We start from the raw sequence: 17,373 nt of genomic DNA, 5'->3' as shown, positions 1-17,373 counted from the left end.
CAAGTCCCAGAAACCATTTCTGTCACCCCATTCTCAGTAGGGGAGGAACTCAGGGTCTAGCCTGGTCTTCTGCTCCCACCTGGATTTCAGACTCAGGGGAGAGCCTTAGCTGGGGTGGGGGAAGATAACTGGCTGAACGACTGGACCCTTCTGCCAAGGGGGAGCTCAAACTTCTAGGAAAACCAGCCTTCCTTCAGCAGGGCCTCTCCTTTCCCCTCTGAGTGTCCAGGAAGTAGAGGCCAAGACATCACCTGGACCCCAGGTGTGGGGAGAACTCCAGAGCATGAAGAAAGGCAAAGAAACAACTGACAAACTAAGTTTTGACAAAATAAGGTATAGACACCAAAACCATTTAACATATATTTATTGAAATCTACTTGATGCAAGGCACTGTGCTATATCTGGTAGGGGAATCATACATGAAGGACCACTCCTGTCTTCTAAGAGCTCACAATCTAATGGGTGGAGGAGGGCAGGGAGGGTGAAGCTCTAGTGCAAGGCTGATTATAATTAAGTGCCATAAAACATACAAGTGAAAGAGATTGGGAGGAGGGAGAAAAGAGTGCCAACAACCCAAATCCAAACTGGGGCAGGACATAGCTACTCTTCTCAATATGCAAATACCATTGAAGGCTAAGTTTATAGAGACCATTTTGACTTTTGAAAGTAAACACTCAAAACTGATGCAATAACAATTACAAAATATAAGTGTACATAGTAATAGAGAAGTTATCAATTCCTCATCTGATGGATTTGTTGGAAGTAGGGAGACACTTCCAAAGTCAAGAACACAGTGAGTGGGGAACTTAACTCAATTCATGGGGCAAACTTTGGGTCAGTACTGGAATGATACCCAGACAGAAGAGCATTGGTCCAACTCACTGACACTAGAAGGCATAGTTTTTTTTTTTAAAACCCATCTTAGAGAACAGAATATAGTACCACATTTAAATGGGTGTTTATTACAGTCAGGTGGGGCTTGGGCCAGGAAGAACACAAAGAAAGACAGCCACGTGATGCTTCTCAGGAAGGAGCCACATGATAAATTTACTCCTGACAGATTGCAAAAAGCAGAGACCCACTTGAGCTGGCTAAGTCGAGGAAGTCTACAGTGGGGACTCAAGTGGACCAATGAGGTCAGTCCTCAGAAATCCAAGAACATAACAAGACTAGGCCTTCCTCAGGGTGCAGAGATTAAGGCAGCTCTGGGGCACCCAGCAGGAACCCACAGATCTTTAAGCCAGTGCCGCACAACTCTGCTAAATACCATGCACTCCCTTTCTTCCCACACCAAGTAGAAACTAGTTTCCTTGTTTGCAGGACCTGAAAAGCCCAGCCTGTCATCTCCAGCCAGCTCTGATGATCAGTTGCCACCCTTCAGTCAGGTGGTCAGTTATGGTTTAATTATTGTGGCCTAGAAGGGGGTTGAGGGTCACATAGCACACAACAAGGCCCAAGCCAGGGGCACTTAAAATGCAACACCATGTGAGAAGGATGCCCACTGTGATTGTGTGGGGCTCATTCTGTAAATTTGAGGGTGGGTATGACACAAGTAATCAACACAGTTAATCTCAAGCAGCAAAAATGGTAAATAATTACTTTTTCTTGAACATTTCAGCAAGTATTCAAAACTTTAATAAAAGCAATGGAGGGCTTCTTTCAGAATATAAGAAAAGGATATATTTCTAATGACAGCCAGCACTCTATGTAACTCAACTGTTCTTCATTTCCCTTGCAAAAGGTCTGTGTGGTTAGAAAGAAAAATGAAATGAGGTAGATACACAAATGCATAGACAAGCACATACAATAGAAAGCTTGGTCACATTTTGCATCTGACAAAGCAGTATATCTAGAGAATCCCAGGAAATCCACCCCCAAGTTACCAGAGGCAAAAATGGAACTTGGTACAACTACAGGACACATGAGAAAGCCACAGACTGATTGCGTTTGCAGCACAGACTTTACCCGCAAACACAGCGATGACAAAGATGTGGTCTTTAGTGTTAACTCTGGAGAACGGTTTGAGAATGGAAAAAATTAAAGGAGGGCATGACAGGATGCCAGGATGTCATGTGCTGGCTGGAGAAAACAGAGCAGTGATGATGCTGCTAATTTTTGAGTTAATACTGCATCTGGATCCTTCATGAAACCCGACAAATGTCTTGAATGGGCAAGAAATGGCAGAGTACTTGCAGGTACAGGTGCCAGATTTGTCTCCCCCCTCTTCGTGGACATCACCATTCCTCACCAAATGACACTTGTATCAAATACATCATAACAGCTTAAAAAGATAAAAACTGCTGAAGAGAAGGAAGCAGTGATCCAGACACAGATTCACGACTACTGCAAGAACTGAAGCCCACAGAACAAAAGGAATTGCTATGTAACAAGTGCTGTCAGCAGCTTTCCAGCCTGGGGCTCAGGATGGAGATGCTGCAGAGAGCCACTGGTGTGGCCTGAAGGCCATTCCAGAGTACCTTCTGGCTAAGGTCATAGGGGTCATCGTGGGACCCTGCTTCCCAGGATCAGGGCTTTTGGGAAGTTCGCCTCAGTCTCGGTGGGCCCATCAGAAGGGCACACTTCCTCTCCAGGCCCTCTAGTGCCCCCACCCCCAACCCCAGGCACAGCTGCTGGGAAGTCACACCACAGCCCCACTGTGGCCAGCTTCTACATGTGGGCTCTGCAGGAAGGGCCAGGTTCCTGGTCAGCCCTTGCTGCTGTTCCTCCTGGGTGAGGCTGCTGGAAGTGACAGCCTAGCCCTAGAATGACCAGCTTCTATTTTTATGCCACACAGGCCATCAGAAGGGCATTATTGCCCCCCAAACCCTTGTTTTATAGCCCCTCCTGGGCACAGCTGCTGTCACAGCCCAGGCCTGGTATGGCCAGCTTCTATCACCATGACATGCAGGTCATCAGAGGGGCATGGTTTCTCTCTGAGCCTTTGCTCTGTTGCTCCTCTTAGGTGTGGCTGCAGGAGATGATGTTAGGACATGCAGGTGAATTTTTCCCTACTTGCCCAAAGTGGAAGCCACCAAATCAACCTCTTTCTTGTTCCAGAGTCATTCACTAAGAGGAGGATGCAATTCCCATGACATAATTGTCAGGGCAGTCTTCTCGTGTTGGAGGAGATGTCTCTTGGGTGGATCTGCTGCTCAGGTGCTGAATCCACATCAGTCATGGCTAAGGCTCCCAGGAGCTCAAAGGATGGCCGGCTGTTGCCAAGACCAAGTTTGGACCACCCCATTGATCTAGGTGAGGCCCAGCCCTGCTACCGATGGCTAGGGCTATACTGAGGAACAGTCAGTGTTCTGGCCAATTTGTGATGGAAGTTTCTCTTGTGTGCCTGAGTGGCCAGGTTGGATAGTCAAGTACTGCCCACATACAAGCACAGAGTCTGCATCTTGGATGAGGAGTGAGCCTGCTTCTCCAGCCCATTCTCATCCAGCCTGCCCACTTGGGACATTCACCTTCTGGTGGGGCAGCGCTTTCAACTTTTTGCTTGTAGTTAAAATTCTAGAAGCAAATGTCATCATATCTAACTACTCAACCAAAGAAAATTACAACTTAACAGGCAACAATGAATGCTTGTATACATAAAAAATAAAAAACCTATATAACAAAAATGTAATAAAAGTGCTACAAAGAGCAAAGTGGTAGAATTAGAAAAGAGGTCATCGCAATCAATATAGAAAGAACTGCTGTATAAAGTTGATATATCCCAAGGTAACTTGATAACTGGTCAAAGGAGATGAACGTACAATTTGCATGCAAGAAAATGGAAACAATATTTAAGTCATTGCATGAGAGAAAGAGGATGAGGCTAGGAGTTCAGGAGGCCTGGGTCCATCCCCAGTTCTGGTACTAATGAGCCTCAGAATGACAGCCATAACTATGATGATGACAGCAGATGGCCTTCGCTGTGCATCCTTCCGTGCCACGCGTGGTGTCCCAGTCCTCACCATAACCTCAGGAGGTAGTCCTGTGATCATCCCCACTTCACAGAGCCGGGAAACGGAGGATTAGAGAAGTACCCATCTAGGTCCCATGAAAAGAGGCAATCATCCTTGAAAGGGAGGCATCACATTATACTTGAGTCCTTGACTTGCCCCTGTTACTGTGGGGATGCTCTCTCAACTACTTAATTTTGAAGAAAATAATGCTGCTGAGGGCAATACCCATTAGCCTGAAACAAACCCCAACCAGTGCTAGTTTTGGATGTGTGTGGGACTCACCAGATAGAATTGGTTTGAGAAAAAAGGACATAAAAGAAATTTAACCTAGGAGTATGACCTCACAAAAACAAGTGTTAGATGCTTACAAAAAGGCTTTTAAAGACCATTGTAAAAAGCAACACCTTAAGTGGTTATGTTGTAGAGTTACAAGGCAAATTAAAAAAAATTGTCCCAATGTTACATGAACATGTACTTATGGCTTGGGAGGAAACTTCTAGTGAGAGCATTGTGCAGGGATTGTCACAGTGCTATATGGCACACAGCTCGAATGGATGGAAAACCACTGGATGTCCTTTGAAACTGATGACCCAAAAGGGGCTGCCAGGCTGGTGAAGAGGTAAGGTCAGAAATGCATGTGAGGAGTGAGAACAGAGTGATATGAAATGGAGTATGGGGAAGAAGGGATATTTTCTATATTAATATATTATTCTATATAATATGTGGTTTATAATATGTATGTATAACTAAATAATAAATTAAATATTATAGCACAGTTGAGTATTTTATTTATATCCCTAAAAATTTATAAATTCAAGTAGGCCAAAAGACTTTGGGGTAACCTTTTCTTCAGGAAAGTTTGGGTGACATTATATTGATGCCATCTTTGAATAGCTCTATGGGTCAGCTTCCTTGAGGTGGGAGCTTAGAGGGGAGGACCAACAAGGCCTCCTCCACCCCCACAACCAGGTTTCTCAACTCTCATTCTCAGATTCAAGGCCTTTAGATTTAAATACCTTGAAGGTAGTTTATGTCAGTTCAACTAGCTGAAATAAATTAAAATGGAAAAAGCTATTCTTGAGAGGCAAAATGGGAAATGTGCACTTATAAATTGCTGGTGGCAGTATAAATTTGTTTCAACCCTTATGACAATAAAATATATAAGCGCTACAAAACTGTTCATCTCCTTTGACTCTGCCATCCCACTCTAGGCTGGGGAGGGGGGACCAGGAACCCACTGACAGAAAAGGATCTATGGGCCTCATCTACTCCTGGTGGGTTGGCTGATGCTTCTGCAGCGCAGACCGCCTCTTGAACACGCGGCCACACTCACTGCACTCACAGCGTCTTGCTCCACTGTGGGTCCTTCGATGGCGACTCAGGCCTGAGCTCCTCCGGAAGGCCTTCCCACACTTGTCACACTCATATGGTTTCAGTCCACTGTGGATCCGCCGGTGTTTAATCAGGTCGGAGGGCCCCCGGAAGGCCTTGCCGCAGTCGCCACATGCGTAGGGACGCTCCCCAGTGTGGATGCGCTGGTGCTCCAGGAGGCTGGAGCTCTGCCTGAAGGCCTTCCCGCACTGACCACACTCATATGGCTTCTCACCTGTATGGATCCGCCGATGCTTGGTGAGCTCTGAGCTCCTCCGGAACAGCTTGCCGCAGTGGGAACACCCATAGGGCTTGGCCCCACTGTGGATACGCTGGTGTTCGGCCAGGCCACTGACCCCTCGGAAGGACTTGCCGCAGTCGTCACAGTCGAAGGGCAGATGACCAGTGTGCATTCTCTGGTGCTTGAGGAGTTCCTGGCGATCCAGGAAATCCCTGCTACATGACTTGCAGGCAAAGGGCTTTTCTGAAATGTGAAGCTTCTGATGGCGAAAGAGGTGGGTGTTCACTTTGAAGGACCGCCCACATTCCTCACAGTCAAAGGGCTTCTCTCTGCTGTGGACACGCAGATGTTGACTGAGGCCTGCATTCTTCTTAAACCTTTTACCACATTCCTCACACTGGAAGGGCTTTTCCTCTCTCTCCATTTTCTCCCTATTCCCCATGGCATCATCTAGGGCCTGGCTTGGGCCGGGGCGGGGCTCTGCAGGCACATGGCTATTCCGGTGCTCATTGAACTCTGAGACCCCCTTGAAGACCTTTCCACAATCGCCACATTCCCAGCCCTTCTCCTCACTGTGAATTCTCTGGTGCTGCACAAGGAGGACCTTAAGCCGAAAAGCATCCCCACACTCTTTACATGCAAAGTGATGCTCTACAGGCAGATTAGGAGGGCTTCCACCCCTCCCCTCAGAGTCCCCATTCCGTTTTCCCTCAGGGATGGGTTCACTGGCCCTTGGAGAGCTTGTGGATGCCATCTCCTGTGGCTGGGTGTCTTCACCCATTGTCTGGTGTTGGTTCACGGAGATGCTTTCTGAAATGAGAACCACAAAACACTGCAGTCTACAGAGGAGGAAGGAAGGTTATTCTTCTTTGTCAAGAATTGCTTTCTTCCTGAGAGAGCTGCTGAGCACTGGGCCTGGAGGCCACTGGGTCAGGACAGCAGGTACCCATCCGACCAGAAGCAAGGACCATAGAGGGAAGGGGCAGAAGGGCCTGATTGATGGGTGCTTCCTACCAAACTGGTCCTGAGTATGTCTCTCTTTCTATGAGAAGCAGCCACACCCTCTCCCCAAAGGCTCAGCTGGGTTTCCCCCACACTTCCTCACATTTCTTCAGAATTCTTTTTCACTCACCACAACACTTAGCTCGATCTGTGTTAAGGGTCTGATACCAATAGCACGTGGCCTTGCACCAGGTGAGAAACCAAGACAGGATTCAAAACAGGAGCTCCTGCTTGTGGAAAACAAAAGGGGTTATGGCAGCAGCAAGTGATGACACTAAAACAGTGCAGGAATGGGGCAGGGCCTTTGAAGGGGAAACCCTTTCAATCCCAAAAGTCTAGGTGACCTTAGGGAGTCATTCATTCATTTCAAATGCCTTTCCCAAGGGTTGGTTCCTTCCAGGAGCTGAATGAGGCAGGCTCTGGGCTCACCCTGGCAGAATGCCAGGTGGTTGTCCTGAGGAGCTGACCCTCCCTTTCTCCATACCCATACTCTCAGGGCCCCACACTGAACTCCATGCTCTTCTACAGCTCCACACCTGACCCCAGCGTCACTCTTCTAAGAACCCTGCCCACCTCACATGTGCAGCATGATAGCACACAGAAGCTTGCTGTTGTCAACCTCTCTCTCAACAGTAAACTATAATAAAATGGCCATGAAATTTGTATCATTTGTGGGTTTAAAAGTATTCTAAACTATAGTGGCCAGTTTGTTCCAATTTCTTTTCTAATAAAAGACTGAGGGGGTGTCTTTCTGTGCCATTAAGAATTGTGGGGGAGCCCTGCAAGAAGCTGGGTGTGGCAAACCATTTGTATTTTCTTACAGTCCATCCCTCACCCCACTCCTCACCCCTCTCCTGCTGCATAGGATCATGAAACTGGTAGAAGGGATAGGAGTGTCCTTACCCACAGAAGGCACATTCCCATAATATGCCAGCGTCCTCTGCTTAGAATCCAGCCTCAATCACTCCTTTTTTGTGAGGTACTGTGCGCCACGTTGCCAGATGTTAGTGAATCCTGAAAGAATTAAAAGGGATAGACAGTTCTTCTATCCATTCTAGAATGAGGCAGGGGCAGTACCAGTAATACCAGGGACATAAGATGAGGGTCTGGTATTACTGTTAGTATGCCTTGCTAACATGGAAATCTAACCAGAAGTGTCAAGAAGTCCTGGAAAGAGAACTTGAGCAAGTGCCAGAAGACTTGGGACGTGGCCCTGGCCTCCTACTGTCTTCCCAAAGGAACTTAGTTCAGTCACCTTCCTTGTTTGAAACTCAGCTCCCCCAGTGGTATGATGGGGATTACAAACTCAGTAGGCATCCATTCCTTGGCAGAGTCCAGGGAGAAAAGCAGAGGGAAGAAGGGAGGGAGAACTGGAGGGAGAAAAGGGAGTTGCTGGGGTTCAGGCCCTGCCTTATGTCATGCTGTGGCGAGAGGTGAGACTAGGCCACAATCAGGGAGCAGTGACAAACCCCCAAGGCAGGCAGAGGAAAGCACAGATCACCTGGACCTCTAGCATCTCAAGAGGGCCTGCTAGGACCTAGTTTCCCCGGGCTCCATCCTGAAAAAGGGTAAGACTTGGGGGACTGGGGTGGGGCAGGGGGCAGGCAGAGCTAGGGGAAGTGAAAAGACAGCAGCCCTGCCTTTGAGTCCCCTGGGATGAAACTGGCAATTTCCATTTCCATGGTTTTAAATCTTGTTGAGTCTTCTTTTGCACAGCAGCTGAGTGACAAGTCAGAGCCTGGGTATGCCTAAGAAAACATACCCCAAACAGTGGGGAAAGTGGGCTGGCAAAGAATGAATACAGGCAGGCCAGGGGGAGCCCTGACAAGGCAAATGAATGCTAGCCCAGGCCCAGCCAGGGGAAGACAGACACAGATGGAGAGCTGATGGTGGGAAGACTGGCTCTTAGAGACAAGCCAGCCACAGGTCTCCCAGCAGCTGCCTCGAAGAAGTCACTCACACTGCACAGGAAGGAAGTGTCCCCAAAAGAATATCAGAAGAAATAATTATGAAGTGAGAGAGTTTTTCCAACTTAGTAGGGGCAAAAAACCCCAGACTGGGCCATCGTAGAGAAGAAAGGTAACAAATGGCAGGAGCCAGGGCTTTCTGACCAGCAGTAAGGCCTTTTAAAGGCCACACCCCACCCAATGAAACAATTCACCAGGTGACCATGAGTCAACTACAGATAAGAATACTTCTGTGATACATTTGACAAAAGGAAAAGTTGAATAAAACAGCTAGAAAAAGAAGCATCAAAGAAAAGACCTTCAAACACTTACTTGCTAAGTAAATAAAAAGATCTAAATAGTATGTATTTTATCCTTTTCTTCTAGATTGCAAAATATGTGAAAAAATAGAAGATCTTACCATAGATATGTGGACATCACAGACCACCTACTTTAGTGAGTTCAAAGAAACAGAAGCACAGTTTCTGTTCCAATGCCAGGTCAATTCAATTCAATTCATAATTAAATGAAAAGGAAGCATTTTTACACCAGCTCAAGGAGTACAAAATCCAGATATCCCAGCAGAAAGACATATACAATTAGATGCAATGTTAAAAGGAGGGATGGAGACTTCCACTTCTGGCCGTGATGGTGTAACAAGGAAAGACTTATACTACTGTCCTGCCATAAACAAGTAGAAAATTGTACAAAATAGATGTGAAACAACAGTTTTTAGATATTGGACAGCAGACAACACAGGATCCTGATCCCTGAGAGAAGAGAAACAAATTAAGTGAGCCTTATTATAGTCCCAGTTCTCTGTCTGGAGGCAATTTCTAGATTGAGAGTGCAGATAAAGGGGACCTAAACAGAGCTTGGTACCTTCAAGACACAGATCAGAGTTCAAGGCAGCTGGAAGTTTCAGAGCAGAGTTCCAGAAAGGAGGAAGCTATGCAGAAAAAAAGAGCTCCAAAAAACATCTTCATAAGACTCCTCTTGAGTCTTTCCAGACTACTAAGCATGCATAGAGTGAAATTCCAAAAGACTGGGGAAGGCACGACCAGGAATCTGTAAGCTGAACACTTCCCAGGACACACAAAGTTAGGGAGACTCAGCATCCCAGCAATCAAAGTAGAGAATCCTCCTCAGTGATCACCTTGGGCATTCAGTAAAGAAACAAAGAAAAAAGAATAGATAGGACCTACATCCAAGATTGCTCTATCCAGCAAAGCTTTCATTTAGAATGGAAGGGCAGATAAAGTGCTTCTCAGATAAGGTCTAGTTAAAGGAGTTCATCATCACCAAGTCCTTATTTTATGAAATGTTAAAGGGACTTATCTAAGAAATAGAAGATAAAAAAACATGTACAGTAAAATGACAGCAAACTCACAATTATTAACAACCACACCTAAAACAAAAACAAAAACAAACTAAGCAAACAACTAGAACAGGAATAGAACCACAGAAATGGAGATCACATGTAGGGTTAGCAACAGGGGAGTGGGAGGAGGAGAGGGGGGAAAAGGTTTAGAGAATAAGTAGCATAGATGGTAGGTAGAAAATAGACAGGGGGCTCTGGCTGGCGTAACTCAGTGAATTGAGCGCGGGCTGCGAACCAAAGTGTCGCAGGTTCAATTCCTAGTCAGGGTACATGCCTGGGTTGCAGGCCATGGCCCCCAGCAACTGCACATTGATGTTTCTCTCTCTTTCTTTCTCCTTCCCTTCCCTCTCTAAAAATAAATAAATAAAATCTAAAAAAAAGAAAAAAAGAAAATAGACAGGGGAGGGCAAGAATAGTATGTATGGGAAATGTAGAAGCTAAAGAATTCATGACGCAAGGACATGAACTAAAGGGGGTGAATGTGGGTGGGAGAGGGTGTGCAAGGTGGAGGGGAATGAAGGGGGGAAATGGGACAACTGTAATAGCATAATCAACAAAATATATTAAAAAATAAATAAAGCTAAAAAAGGATAGGAAAAATAGAAACCAACAGCAAGATGATAAACTTAAATCCAACCATATGGATAATTAAGTTAAATACAAATGGACTAAAGATTCCAAGTAAAAGGCAGAGACTATCAGACCATATTTTAAAAATGAGACTCAACTATATATCTATTTGAAATATAAAGACATTAAATGTAAAGTCGTGGATAGGTTAAAAGTAAAAGGATGGAAAACAACATATTATAACCAACAGGAAGGGTCTAAAAATCCCCATGTCATAAAAACAAGAGGGGGTGGGGAATTATGAACGCAGCTCAGAGCTCTGGAGACTTTACTGAAAAGTCTTAGAATTTAGAGCAGGAATGAAAACTGGAGAGCTTAGGCATAAAATCAACAGGTGGCAGAAAAACGATAAACAGATAAATAAAATAAAAATATATAAATAAAAATCAACAGGAGGCCAAGCAGGATGACATGCAGATTATAAAAATGTGAATCCTTCACAGAAGATGTAGACAGACAGTAACTGATTGTTAAAAAATCAAAAGAGGGTAGGTAAGGGGGAGAGAGTGGCTAAGTACATATTTGCTTTTTAGGAGATAAAAGGAATAAACTGAGAGTGACTTCTAACTAAAATGAGCTCATCTGTACTGCAGTGTGCACCACACTGGGGTGGAGTCTGGGTCTAGAAAAGTCTGCTTTCTGTTTCTGTAACATGTGAGTTATTGGTGACCAAGCTGCATTTCTTTGGTAATCAGAAAATAATAACAATTTTAAAAGATGTGGGTAGACTTTGGATAGAAAAGATGGTCAGTATGCAAGAGGACAGGGCTAAGGCCCTGTCAACAGGGAATGGCCCTCAAAGCTTGGCAACATCCTGAGGCACTGACATGGGTAAGGCAGGCACAGGGAAGAAGGGCTGGCAGGAATGTGTGGGTAGTCCCAGAAGGTTTAGAGGTAGGACCATGGAGTTGTGACTTTCTGGGCTTGTACCCCTGTGCTATCAGTGCCATGGACAGGTGTGAATAGGCCTTCTTTGGCCCCAACATCCACAGAAGCCCCATTCCCATCTTTAACCAGCTGCCCAGCACCGGTGATTCTGTGGTGTGTGAATTAAGCCTAAGTACTCAGCAGCCAAGCCCTGTGTCCCATGATCACCTGAACAGGATACTCTCTGAGCAATTGGTTTCTTCCCAGTATACATTTGATGTCTGGTTTGACATTGCCTTCCGATTCAAAATAAACTAGTCATAGATTACTTATGTAATGGAGGTGGGGGAAGAATACCTTGCATTCATTCACCTTCTGAGAAAGATGGCCTGTTACAAACTTTGTCTCACTGCCTTGAGGCCAGAGACCTAAGCCCTTGACCTCCTACATGGCCCTGGCCCAGCCCCCTAGACCCATGTTCTGCCCCCCAAATCTCAGTCATTCCTTCCAGGCACTCTGACCTTCATTCCTCCTAGATATGCCAAGGCGATACCTCTCAGGGCCTCTGACCATTACACAGGTGGCTTCTAAGAATTTGGACCTCATTAAAGTGTCACCTCCCCAAAATGTCATCACTCTCCATCCCCAACAGAGTTGACTCTTAATACTTTTTACTACCTAAGAATTATTCCCTGAAATTGCTTGTTTTTACCTGTCTCTCCTCAGGAGAAATGTTACCTCCCACAGAACAGGGATCTTCTCTTTCTTGGTCACCCCAAACCCAGATTATCTGCAGCAGTTCCTGGCACTGAGTGGACAGTGATAAATGGAGGGGGACCAAACTTCCATTTACAAAGCACCTACTACAGGTTTGGCAAGGCATGTCTCCCTTCCCATAATTTAATTATTGTGCCTCTGTTTTACAGAGCAGTCATGGATCTAAGAGGTTAAGTAACTTGCGTAAGGTCTGGCTCCCAGGATTTTAGACTTGTTAAAAAAGATTTTGTTTATTTTTAGACAGAGGGGATGGGAGGGAGAAAGGGAGGGAGAGAAACATCAATGTGTGGTTGCCTTATGCACACCCCCACTGGGGACCTGGCCTGCAACCCAGGCATGTGCCCTGACTAGGAATCGAACCGATAACCCTTTGGTTCACAGGCCAGCACTCAATCCACTGAGCCATACCAGCCAGGAAGATTTTAGACTTTTTGAACCACACCAGAGAAGACAGAAATAATATACAACCATCTAGCAGCAGAGGATAGGCAGTAATGGAGAATCCCTGCAGCCTAATGGATATATGGATTTGGGGACTGGCTTCAAGTCATACTATTAATAGGTCCTTGCAGACCCTCACTGTGCTATAGCATGCATCATTCTCTCTCTCTCTCTCTCTCTCTCTCTCTCTCTCCCTCTCTCTCTCTCTCTCACACACACACACACACACACACATACACACACACACACACAGTTTTTCCAAGCCTCCCACATTTAATTGAGCAAATCTTCTTCAACTATTTCATTTAATTGAGCAGATCCCACTGAAGTGTTTTTACTTAATTGGCCTGATTAACTTGAAATCCTGGAGCCACAGTCCCCAAGTGAATCATTCACTATTTTTTCCCAGGTAGCAACAGAAGTGGCCCTTCCTGTACCAGGCTTGCCCAGGGACTTCACTTGAGCACACTTAAGATCACTACCCACAGCAACAGAGCCCACAGACACACAGAAATCAAAAACAGAAGGGAAAAAAGGGAGCCCAAATTTCACAACAGGAAGCTGAACTCTGCATAATTAAACAAGTATATTGGGTAAAAGCTTTAGGAGAAGCAAAGATAGATTGTTTAAAAAGATAATACATATTAACCCCCACTGCAGTTAAAAACAAAATTATCATCAATTCTGGAGACAACCTGATCATTTAGAAGCCATATTGCACAACTGTTCTACTTTAAAATGGTGGAACTAATCTGGAAAAGAAGCTGGACACTGTGACCAAAGTGACAAAAAACAGGTGTCTTCAGCCTTCCAAAAGTGGACCTTACGGGATGAAGGTCAAAGCAATCCCAGGCAGAATATGAAAACAATTGTAGTGTACCCAATGGATATAGAAGGTGAGGCCAACCTTCAAAGTACAATAAGTCACCATGGAAAAGCATGCCCCAAATCTCTTAAGGTGCAATCCTATACCCAGCCAGGAAATGTAAGTCCAGAGAAAGATATGGGAAAACAAATCTCTGCTTTTTAACATAAATAATATTATCTTCCTTCTTTTAGTGAGATCTGAAATGAAGCCTAATGACTATATGCTCTCAGAAACTGAGGGCCCTGTCAGGTTGACTTCAGATTCCACCCTGAACCTAGTCAAGTGCCACTGCAGCTGTTTCATGAACACAGGGAAATCATGTCCATGCTAAGCCACTGCCTGGCAGTCTGAAAAACCTAGCTTTGTAAAACATGAGAGCTCATTCGGTGAACAAATGTTCCTGGTAGTGGTTTAGATGGCAATGTGAATTTTAACCAACATAGTTAAATATACTTTTCTGTAGAGAATCAGCCACATTAAGAGAACCAAAATAATCATTCTACTTTGATTAGAACAGAAATTAAGGGTTGAATTCAATGAAGAGAAAACCCAATCCGTATCACAAAAAGTAAAGAAGTGGGTGTCTTCTGGTCAACTTTGAGCTGAGGACCCTTCCTCTGGATATCTGGCTACTAGTAAAGGTCAGTTCAATGTTTGACTGATTCCATGCCACAAATAGCCCAGCAACCTTCTCAGCAGGTGCCATGAGTTCCTGGGCAGTGGAGGCTAGGGACAGGCAGCAAGGCCACCCAAACTAGACCTATCTGGCAGCTTCTGGAAATTTCCCAGGGCTGCCAGAAACACCTGGACTTCCTGGAGTATCTAGGTAAGGACCTGTAGCAGCATGTCCATAGGCCCCAGAAGACAACAGCTGGCTCATGGTATTCAGTTTGGTTCTGGGCCAGAGCAAAAATGTCCTGGGGGTGTCTTTTTAAGTCACACAAGAGGCTTATCTTTTCAATATCTAATTCAGATAGGTGCCTCTAGCTCCCTCTCTCATCCAAATGATCACCTGGATTCCTAATTCTCCTTGCTGGATACCTGTTCCCTTGAGTTGTGTCACTTAGACAACTGTCTTTGGATAAAGATGGTTTGGTGACACTGGCTTATATGAAAATATAGCCACTTCCACAATGGAGACAATACTACTTACTGGCTTGCATCCCTATCCATGGGGCTTCCTAACAGCATGGCCAGCAGACACAGTCTGTAGACACCCACACTTACTCAAAAGAGACACACAGGGATGGCTCATCATGTCTTGGAACAATTCTGAGCGATTAGTCAATCAGGTAAGGTCCTACCTGTTGGACTAAAATAATTTGAGGGAACAGAAGCAGACTTGGGAGCATGTGTTTTTGGGTTGTGAATGCTCAACCAAAGGACAAGCTCAAACAAAGGACACCCAGAATGATCCCAATCCATTCCTCAGCCAGGCAAGGCCAGGACACTGAGCTGAGCCCCTGGGCCAGAGCTGGGCCTGCTCTCTACCTGTCTGGACAGGATGGCCCCCCCAGGGGCCCCATTTGGGTCCACCATATACTATGTAAATGTGCTGCTACTAGAAGTGGCAGAATCCTACAGGGCCAAAGGAGAGGGTGTTTCACTGGGAAAAGCCTGTTTCTCTCGGGATGTTTTTGTCTGTGTATGTCTTTTTCTGTGTACGTGGGTGGGAGGCATCTGTCTCTGTCTTCCCTAGTTTTCCTCTCTCCCTCTGCCTGGGCACCTGTCCCTCTCTGTTTAGGTTTCCATTTTCTTTCCCTTCTATAAAAAGCCAGAAGGTAGACCAGAAGGGGATTTTGTAGTGTTTGTTGTACTTAATTGTGGGAAGGTTTATGTTCCCATTTCCCCAAGAAGTTGTATGGCATTTAAGTAAAAATCATAATAAATTTTAAGCATAGCTTCATTTAGGTTACACTGCCCTGGATATGAAAGAATCTAAATGAGGGTGGGGTATACTGTGCAAAACCCAAGGAGTCCCTGGGCCATTTGAGGAGCTCAGAAAGATTAGGGCTAGGGCCTAATCAGTGGTTTAGAACCTTGGCTTGGGGTTTGCTAAGCACTCAAGGGGCAGAGTAGCAGGTATGGATGGGGCCAAGGAGTCTGCATTTCTAACCAGCGCTTGGGTTGGGACTCAGAGCTGGTCCTCTTTAGCACTGGGTCATCTAGAATCTGGAGGCTTCCTCACCTCCACTCAGCAGACAGGATTCTAGCCCATGAGCCTCCTGATTAGAATCCTGTGCTGTCAGACTTCTGGGAAGAGAATTCACACTTTCTAGTTATTTTCCAAGGGGTCTCTCACCCAAAGAAGTCTGGAAATCACTGCTCAATATGATTCTAAATATAGCTCTAGAGACACTTTTTTGGGAATGGACTAGACTGTGCCAGGCACTGTGCAAGCTGCTTCTACTTAAAAGAAGGAGGGAGGGAGGACAGAGGATGGGGTGAGGCAGCATTAGTGCCCAGAGGAGGTACTGTTCTAGCAATCTCATGTGAAATCCTTTGGTAAAGGAAAAATGTCGGGTCTGGGGTTGAAGAAATATTTCACTGACCAAGGAGACTGGAGGGGGCTGGCGGCTGTGCTAGGCAAACGCTGGCTGGAGGGTGTCACTTGGAACAGGGTGGGATCTCCGGGAAGAGGGCCAGGATTTTAGGGATGGTGGTGATTGAAAGGGACCATGGACTTTGGGCAGCAGGCGAGTGTGGGGGAGAAGGGTGGAAAAAGACATGTAATTAATCACCCAAATATAGGCTAAAGGAGGCAACAAAGGAGTTTAGGGAGGTACTGAAGCAGGAGATGATGGCCCCCAGCAGGGCCACAGAAAAAGCTCTGTTCAGACCGCGGGCCTTGAGCAAGGGCTGCCCCTCCCCCTCCCTCACAGCCCTAGGGCTTTAGTTTATCCAACCCCATCCTCCCGTCCATGCTGAGCCTCGACCCGCACCCAAAGGAAAAGGAGGGACTCCACTAGCAGGAACCGTCCCCAGCTCACTTACCTGGCGCCCGCGACTGCAGCTCAGCTCCTCCCCCAAACTGGGGAAAAGACCTTTAAACACCCACTCAACGCCACCTCCCCCTCGGCCTCCATTACGCTTGGGGCGGGGGTCCTTTCCTTCCTACACTGACGTTCCCACCCCTTAACGTCTTCCAAAAAGCAGCGTAGGCTTCCACTTGTCCGAGATTCCCGCCCCTGACCACCGTCCCCTGCCCGCTGTGGGAAGGCCCTTCGAGCCTCCTACCTGCTCTCCCGGGCCAGTTCCTCTCTCCAGCTGCCCCCAGGGCCCAGCAGCTTACAGCCGGCCGAGAGACGCCCCCCTCAAGGCTTGACTGTCTCCCCCACACCGCACACACTCCAAAGCTCTCATCCCAAACCCCCACGCTCTCCCGGGTCGTTCCCCTGCGCATCCTCCCGCTATCCAAAAGATCACCTCGGCCTGGCACATTCACCCGCGGCCCGCATACTGTCCCGGGCCTCCAGGACATCCTCTCGCAGCCCAAAACGATCACCCGTCTCTGCATACCCTCTCGTGCTCCGTGCACATCCTCCCATGGCCCGCGCGCTCACCCTATCCTGGTGGTGGTCGACCCGCAGCCCTTGGCAGAACAGCTCTGGCACGGCTCAGGCAGGCCCGGCGTGGCAGGAAGCGCCACGGAGCCACCCGCACCACGCTGAGCCCAACAGCCCCGCGGTGCGTTTCCGGAGCTGCAAGCGCAGCTAGGGGTTGTGTGGAAGCGAGGCCCCGCCCCAGCCCTGTCCCCGCCCTGTCCGCCGGTTTTGACTGGCCCAGAGAGGGGGGCAGGGCGGTAAGGGGGCGGGACTGAGGCCCGTTGGGGTGGGTTTAGCGGGAGCAAGGGGAGTCCGCGAAAGGCACGATGCCTGGGTGGGGGTGGGGGTAGAGTG

At 46.8% G+C, this 17,373-nt stretch overlaps 1 protein-coding gene across 3 annotated transcripts; it reads right to left on the bottom strand.

Annotated features, from left to right (window-relative positions):
- Positions 1 to 354: 354 nt before the first annotated feature.
- On the bottom strand, positions 355 to 17,161 carry ZNF275 (zinc finger protein 275). 3 transcript variants are annotated; one of them, XM_045845441.1, is made up of 4 exons: positions 17,038 to 17,161; positions 7,468 to 7,578; positions 6,695 to 6,794; positions 355 to 6,372 (listed from the first exon to the last, which is right to left on the bottom strand). In XM_045845441.1, exon 4 carries the CDS (start codon positions 6,341 to 6,343, stop codon positions 5,216 to 5,218), a length of 1,128 nt encoding a protein of 375 aa, XP_045701397.1. In that variant the 5' UTR covers positions 6,344 to 6,372; positions 6,695 to 6,794; positions 7,468 to 7,578; positions 17,038 to 17,161; the 3' UTR covers positions 355 to 5,215. The 3 variants fall into 3 exon arrangements, with proteins under 3 accessions (XP_045701397.1, XP_045701395.1, XP_045701396.1); XM_045845439.1 differs by having other exon boundaries at positions 6,695 to 6,791; XM_045845440.1 differs by having other exon boundaries at positions 6,695 to 6,791; positions 16,994 to 17,132.
- Positions 17,162 to 17,373: the final 212 nt, after the last annotated feature.

The sequence above is a fragment of the Phyllostomus hastatus genome, unplaced genomic scaffold, assembly GCF_019186645.2.
Source record: "Phyllostomus hastatus isolate PE091 unplaced genomic scaffold, TTU_PhHast_1.1 phas_contig_471, whole genome shotgun sequence".
Taxonomy (NCBI): domain Eukaryota; kingdom Metazoa; phylum Chordata; class Mammalia; order Chiroptera; family Phyllostomidae; genus Phyllostomus; species Phyllostomus hastatus.
The sequence above is the reverse complement of the archived record's forward strand: the minus strand, read 5'-3'. Positions and strand labels throughout refer to the sequence as shown.

What these genes read in the sequence shown, in the direction of transcription:
- ZNF275 (XM_045845441.1), bottom strand. Translation starts at nt 6,343, where the DNA reads ATGGGTGAAGACACCCAGCCACAGGAGATGGCATCCACAAGCTCTCCA.